Source organism: Neofelis nebulosa, chromosome 11 (genome assembly GCF_028018385.1).
Source record: "Neofelis nebulosa isolate mNeoNeb1 chromosome 11, mNeoNeb1.pri, whole genome shotgun sequence".
Lineage (NCBI taxonomy): Eukaryota > Metazoa > Chordata > Mammalia > Carnivora > Felidae > Neofelis > Neofelis nebulosa.
The window spans coordinates 8,237,229-8,245,147 of NC_080792.1; the positions used below are offsets into that span (position 1 = coordinate 8,237,229).

Here is a 7,919-nt window from a genome sequence, read left to right on the forward strand (position 1 = left end):
TGGTCATCATAACAAGTCTGTCACCATTGAGAGTTATTAAATATTATTAACTATATTCCATGCACTGTACTTTGCATCCTTGTGACTTACTTATTTTATAACCCGAAGTCTGTAACTCTTAATTCCCATCACCTTATTTATTCTTGTTCTTCTTAAGGTGCTAAACTCAGCTGAAACAAGGAACTAATAAAACCCTGTGAGGAGCCAGAAATATTTAGGAGACTCTAAAATAAAATTGTCTCTTCCTCTTATCTCATCCTGCTTTTTCATTGGACTCTTTGTTCTGAATTGTTACTCTATTTGATTAATGGACCCTTTCCTCATTTTCCCACCTTCCTTTTTTTTCTGACTTGAGCTGAGTTCCTAATTCCTACTGTATATATTTTTTTTCCTCCTAGGTAAAATGGATAACCAATATACCCTCTTTGTGGCTGGAGGAACAGTCTTATCGTTGCTGTTTGTAATCCTAATGACCGCCGTCATTGTCATTTCTTATAGAAGGTGAGTATTGCAACCCATCTGGAATCCAGTTTCCCCTGATTCTGATCTGAGGGGCAATCTGTTAATAACCCAGTAGTTGGTCAAGCTGTCTTAGCCCTCACATACACAAGTGTTTTTCTTACACAGAGGAGGAGAAGTAGTTGTGGGTAATATCAGGGGAGAAAGCTAGAATAGTTCACTTAAGAATTAGTAGGAGCTGCTCCCATATTAACAAAACCTTCATATCCTGGGGAGGCAATTGCCTGGTGCCTCTGCTCTGTCTCCTGTGCCATCTATCTTACTCCTCCTGCAAGGAAAAGAGGCTGTTGGGCAAGGGGTGCTGCGTGTGTGCGTGAACGCGCATGTGTTATGGAGAGGGGAGAGGAAGAGAAGGAGGGATTCTGAGAAGGGGAGGAACAAGGTTGCGCAGCAATGATACCTTCGTGTATTCATTCATCAAGCAGCTATTTCGACAGTGGCAAACAAGACATGATGGGGTGCACATTCCAATAAACAAACAACATAGTTTTAGATGGTTGTAAATTCTCTGAAACGAGCGATGTAGATACTATTCCTGAAAAATTATTGAGGAAGAGAGGTGTTGGAAGGGGCTAACTTAGAGAGAGTATTTGGCCATTGACCTCGACTAAAGTTTCCTACCTTTTACTGTCCTGCAGCACACCTGGGGATTTTCTAGGATATTCTCGGTTGACGCTTTCTTCCTTTTCTTGCTGTCTTACGTTCACCAACTCACTTGTCTATGTGTTTGTTGCAATCTTAGCTGTAATCATATTGAGTTGGAATTACTCTTAATTCTTACGTTCCAACTAAAGTGTTCTCTTCTTAGGGGAGGGAAGGAATACATCTATCTCTGCTCTTCTCCTCTACCCCAGCAATATTACCAAGCACACGCACACGCACACATGCTTGCACATGCGTGTGTATTAGTAGGATGTCAGGTAGGTTTCTCTGTCTCGGCTCCATATCCCGGCCTTACCTCTTTGGAGGGTTGTATCACTGCTCGCTGGATATTAGTGAATGCTCTCCGGCTGCTCCTGTCTTTCTAACACATCTTTTCCATTTGCTCGTCTAACAGCTAGACTGATCATGTCCTTCCTGTTTAAAAGTCACTAACCCTGTATCAGACGTACCTGTTGTTCTGACCCCCATGTAATTAGTGGGACTCCAACCTAATGTTCATTCATATTTTCTACTTTACTCCCCCTGATGTTGACAAATTTTGTTAAAACTCCAAGTCTTGAAAAAAATTAAAAAAATTAAAAAAAAATTTTTTAAATGTTTATTTACTTTTGAGAGAGAGAGAGAGAAAGAGACAGAGGCATGAGCAGGGTAGGAACAGAGAGAAAGAGGGAGACACAGAATGTGAAGCAGGCTTCAGGCTCCGAGCTGTCAGCACAGAGCCTGACGTGGGGCTCGAACTCACGGACTGCGAGATCATGACCTGAGCCGAAGTCAGACGCTTAACCGACTGAGCCACCCAGGCGTCCCTAAAAAATATTTTTAGAGACAGAGCATGTGTGACTGAGGGGGAGGTGGGCAGAGAGGAAAGGGGAGAGAGAATCTTAAATAGGCTCCGTGCTCAGCGTGGAGCCCAACTCGGGGCTGGGGATCATGACCTGAGCCGAAATCAAGAGTCAGATGCTAAACCGACTGAGTCACCCAGACGCTCCAAACTGCAAGTCTCATTATGTGAACGCACTTGATGCTCTTTCTATTTGATATGCCAACAAAATGCTGTTTCCCCATGTTTGGCCTTACCCCTGTGGATCATTCCAGGCATGGGACACATATCTCCTTTGGGAGGTCCGTCCTGGCTCTCCCTCCCTGCAAAGAGACATGATGTCACCATGCGGAATCACATTATATTCTTCTCTGCTGCACCTCACAGCCTGCTTTGTAGCTTAATCAATTTTGTGTCTGTCCTCCCTTCTGTTCATAATGACAGGGACTGTGTTTTGTTCATTTCTTAGCATTTGATAGCAGTTAGCACTAATCTTTCCAAATAGTGGGTGGTCAATATGTGTTTGTCTAATTAAATTGAATCATGAAACTGCCATTTTCCCTTTCTCTCCATCATGGGCTGCCCTCAAGTCTTTTTCCCTGGTCAGAAATTAGCAAATTGAGGGAAGGAACCCAGGATGTCAGTGACACTGAGGATTTTTCTAGTGCTTCACCCTGGTTGATGAAAAATGAGCTGAGGGCCGCTCTGACAGCAGGAGCATCCGGGAACACGGGCCACATGGTAGGACGGAGTGAGTGACAGCATGGATCTCCGGAGGGTCACAGATGTTGGACATGATGGATTTAGCTTCATGAAAATGCATCACTTTTACATGAATAGCTAAATTGAACTGTAGAATATATTGTCCCACTTGGTCAAATGTGATAAAAAGATTAGTGGGCTTGAATGCATTATCATGGTCGCACATCACAAAGGAAGACGCATGTATTCTTTCTACCTTGTTGCCCGTGCCTGTGGTTGTTACTTGGAATGGAAAGGTTTTGAAAAATGCCCCAAGGGCTTAAACAATGGCCTTCAGAACTCTGTCTTAGTGACCGTTTAAAATAATCCTGCCGCTCCAGGTGTGCTGACCTGGGGAGAAGCCAGAGGAAATCGCAGTGTGCCTGAACGAAACTGAGTCCTTCCCCCCGCACCCAGCACCTTGTAGCCTGTGTATATGGGGGTACGGGGGCTTTTCCCACACCTCTCTGCTCCCAGTTTGTGTTGCTTCCAGTTAGAGATCAGAATGGTAACGTTACGAACTGAATGTGTTTGGTGGCCGTGCACGGCACTGGTTAGGCTGGGCAGGAGCCAAAAGATAGTCTATACATCGACACCTGTGTTTATAGGAAGAAATTTAATGTTCAGTGAGCAAAACTTTAGACACTTGTTTTTACTTTTGTTGTCCACTTCGATGTTCCCGACAAATAGGCTACTTCGCTTTGCCTGAGACTCTCCTGGTTTCAGCGCTGAAAATCCCTCATCCCGGGGAAATTCTTTAGCATCAAGCCAACTAGAATGGTTGGTCAGCCTAGAACAAACCACAGTGTTTACTGCCTTTATTTCACACACGAGGGGACTGAAATTTATAGATGCAAACAATTAGCGAATTGCTGAGCACGAGTTAAACACAGACCATCTGACTCTAAGCTTCGTGTTCTCTCTCCTTCATGATATTGTATACTCTAGGCTTATGCCAACAACACATATATTTGGACCTCTTTGGGAAAACTAACTCTGTATTATGATATAGCAAGCCTTGTGAAGCACGATTTAACAAAATATCCAACGTGATAGCTTTGTTCCCTTATTTGTAAAAAGAGGGTAGTAATAGCATCCGTATCACAGGTTTCTTTTGAGGAGTAAGCGATTTATATGAAAGACCCGGAAACATGACTTTCACATAATAAACTTACACATCAAAAAATTAAATAAATTAATTGTATAAAAGAGACTTCATAAGTAAGCAAATGCACACAGACTAAGATAAGTTTGTGATTACATTGACACAGTAGGAGGATTTCATAGTGACTAGGAGAGAACAACATCCGTCATCTGAACAACCTTTCCTTGGAGAGAGACTAGCTTGGCTGGTTTTTAAACTTTCCATGAAGGCATTACAACTTCATCTTTTTGCATAAAGGCGAAAAGCCCTCCTTTTTTGCATCTGAGGCACCTCCTTTATGGTCTGATAAGAATTTTTTCTTTAGGGAGATGAAAAAAAAGATAGTCTTCATCTCCCCATAATAACTATTTTCATACAGTTGGATAGAGTAATTTCAGGTACTGCATTCAATTATACTAGCCTTCTTTTCCTCTTCTCTTGAATCTTCTCTTCAAAGACTACTCCTGAAGTTAGGTTTTTATAGTTTTCATTGGAACGGTGGAGAGTTTATGGACTGGCATGGCTCCAGATGGCCCACTGAAGTGCAGTGACACGATTCCAGAAACACCAGAGCCTAATAGTCATGAGGGAAGCCTATGGATTCGAATTCTAATACTACCACTAACCAACCATGTGATTTGGTTCAAATTGCCTCAATTTCCCACTCTGTTACATATAGGGTTTTTGGTGAAAGCTAAATAAAATAATCCATAGAGGAGGCTTAGTAAAACACCTGGAAGTTTCTATAAAGCTTAACTCGATTATCCCTGGCATCTGAGAAGCTACACTGTTGGCATTTAAAATAAAGTTTTTAATTGTGGGAAATCTCTAAGCCCAGGATTATTTGGAGAAGTCAGTAAGCTATTTATGTAATAATTCCCTATGAACCATTCTTTAGTAGGCTCAGTGAGATTAATTACTAATGCATACTGGCTGGATATCCATTTAGATGCCTTCACCATCTGTGGAAGATAAAAAATGAAAAATCGGGTCAAGGAAATTTTGAGTAGGTATGTGTAAACCAACCATAGATGCTGCTTCAACATATTCATAAGGGCATGTGGGCTGGGCTACAGGTAAGGTATAATACTCTACTGTATGCAATAATACTTGTGTTGGAGTATAATATGTTAATGCTTCTACTGAATATGTATTTTCAGGAGAAGGAGACAGAACAGAGGACTGTTTAAAGAGCACAGAAATAAGGATGCACAGAACAAGGTAAGTTTTCTCAGAACTGTCATTTCCCCTGCTTTTGCGCATCGTAAATGTCCTGTAGAGTCAGTCCGTTTTGCAGTCAACAACCTTGTTGTGCTTTCAGTACCCTGGCCATGGACTTGCCTGTAATTCCAGCATCATCCCTTTGAAGAGACACTTGTTTTCTGACCTATTTTCCTATTATTAATGCCCTTTGAAACAGTTTGCTTTATACCAGTACAAATAAAGGTACAATCACAGCGATATCATAAGAATCAACACTGTGCATTACCAATATCTGCTATTAGTTTCCTAAGGCTGCCACAGCATAATTATCCCAGAGGAGGCTACTTAACCAACAGAAATCTATTCTCTTGCAGTTTGGGGGGTTTGAAGTCCAAAATCGAGGTCTCTGCAGGATCTGTTCCCTCTGGGGATGAGAGTCTGTTCCACGCTTCTCTCCTGGCTTCTGGTGGTTGTTGGCAGCCCTCGGCATTCCTTGGCTTATGGACTCATCACTTCAATCTCTGCTTCTGTCTTCACATGATATTCTTCAGTGCATGTGCGTGCACATGCATATCTGTCTTCCCTTTTTATAAGGACATCGGTGGTATTGGACTAAGGGCCCAGCTTACTTCAGTATGACTTCGTCTTAACTAATCACACCCTCCACAACCCTGCTTCCAAATAAGGTCGCATTTATGAAGGTCTGGGAAGGGCATAAACTTTGGGGGGATACCATCTGACCTAGCATAGGGCATAATAATATTTTTATATCGTAAGGTTATTGTGAGGATTACATTATACCACGTAAAAGACCTGAGGCGTAGAAAGCACATTAGAAAGATGCAGTGCTATGGTTTTCATTATCATTATTATGGTTTTTATTGATTTATTAACTGAAGGATGCTCAGATTTCTGACAGGCTGCAGAATTTTCATTCCACCTTCCCCTACAGATAAAAGGGATGCTTATTTTCATGTTCATTGTCTCCACTATTTGTCAGATATTCTCTTTAACATATATTATTCTGCTTACAAAATTTTACACTAAAGCATTTCTCCAAGTGTTATCTGAAATTACATCCCTTTCTCTTTAATTTAATTATTTGCCATTGAATTCTACATGGCCAAAACATCAAGTAATGAAAAGTTTCTGACAATCTAATATGTGTGCTTCAGATTTCTTTGTTACCTATTTATCTATTGGTTGAACTTTTTTCTTCTTAGTTACTCTCTACACAACAAAAAATGTTTCTGGATAATTCATGGCCGCCTTTTTTGACACTAAGTGGAAAGACTGAGGAAGTCCTGTCTTGTGTCATCTGCCACTCTAGCAAGCAATTAAATAGTGCTCTGTCATACACAATTGCGGGAGTCCCTCCTTTGTCCTTAGCTGATGTCCACTCAAGCCAACCTAAAGCCAAATTTATTGCTGTGAATTTCAGAGGAGCAAAAAGCTTTGCAACTTCCTTGCATTAAGTGTTCAACTTGTTCAGACTTCTGTAGAGTAATGATATTTTGAACGATGGTTAGGAAGTTAGATAATAAGTTGGATTGTGATCAGGGAAGAAGCTAGACCTGCCTGATTGTTTTGGGCCTGTAGGCACGCTATGTAAGGAACAATCGCACTGCAACTTTCCCTCTGCTTTCCACTTGCACCCGTTGGAACCAGTCGCAATTTCCAAACTTCTCACCAAAAGACCTCTCGCTCTTCTCTTCCTTCTCTTTCTCTCAATTTCTCTCTCTTACCCATGCCTACATATTTTCTGCCAAGTCAAAGTGACCTGATTAGGGTAGAGAATATTAATCATTATATAACATCATTTTGGAAGTAATGCCACTTTATTTTGTTAATTTCTTTTATTGCGTTTAGTTGCTTATTTTCAAGACATGACACTGTGTACTTTAAAAGTATTGTTTATTAAAATGTTGATTCAACAGAAATTATTGAGTGTCCACTATGGGAGATGCTATATTAGACTTCCATATAAAAATGAGAATAATTGTTCTTATCAAAACAGCCTAGAACACTGAGAGAGAGCTCTACGTCTGAACGGGTATTTCATAATCTATAAAATATAGCAAATGATGATCTAGATTAGTCTCCTGTTGCCTTTCACTCTGAGCCATGCAGGTCAAGAATGTGATTTCTCATAGAAGTTCAGTACAAGGAAGAGACTGCTTTATGAAGTTAATCATAATAGATATTTGACGTAAATTGTGGTTGATTTAAGAGATTTGTTTTGGGTATCTTTGTCAGCTGCTGAAATGCAGTGAATCATTGACATTCTGTCTGTCTTTCTAGGCAACCAACAACTACAGAAATCCCATCTCTACCAATCAGTCATCGGATTGTGCAAAAGAAGATATTTATGTCAACTACCCAGCCTTCTCTCATAGACCGAAGACTAGAATCTAAGCTTTTTCCTGGATCTGAGCAAAACTTATGGTGACTGTTACGTACGTGGATCTTAATATAATTTCTTCCCACTACTCAGTGCCTATCCAGGATACCAGCTACATTAATTAATTAAATAGCTACATTTATTTAATTTGATAGGAAAGATACTTTATTACCTAGAGACCATTTTTAACAGAAATGTTTCAGAAAACCTGACTCTAATTAGCTTAGACATGAAGGGAAACTTACTGAATCATGTAATGGAACCATCCAGGGGAGATGAAGCTTCAGGCGAGGGTTATTCACAAAGGTTTAAATGTCTTGTCTAGAATGAAGTATGGGCATACACCTGCCTCTGGATTCCCTTTTGTGGTATTGGATCCACTTTATTGGTGTTAGCCTCTTATTCAGGCATTTCCCTTGGGTATCTAA

The 7,919-nt window shown here is 40.6% G+C and overlaps 1 protein-coding gene across 1 annotated transcript in view; it reads left to right on the forward strand.

Annotated features, from left to right (window-relative positions):
* The window catches only part of CD226 (CD226 molecule), an 88,434-nt gene extending 80,818 nt beyond the window's left edge, over window positions 1–7,616 (forward strand). Inside the window, 3 exon segments of the mRNA XM_058691840.1 lie at window positions 399–501; window positions 5,048–5,108; window positions 7,392–7,616. Of these exon segments, the coding sequence (XP_058547823.1) occupies window positions 399–501; window positions 5,048–5,108; window positions 7,392–7,505 (278 nt within the window). The 3' untranslated portion in view covers window positions 7,506–7,616.
* Window positions 7,617–7,919: the final 303 nt, after the last annotated feature.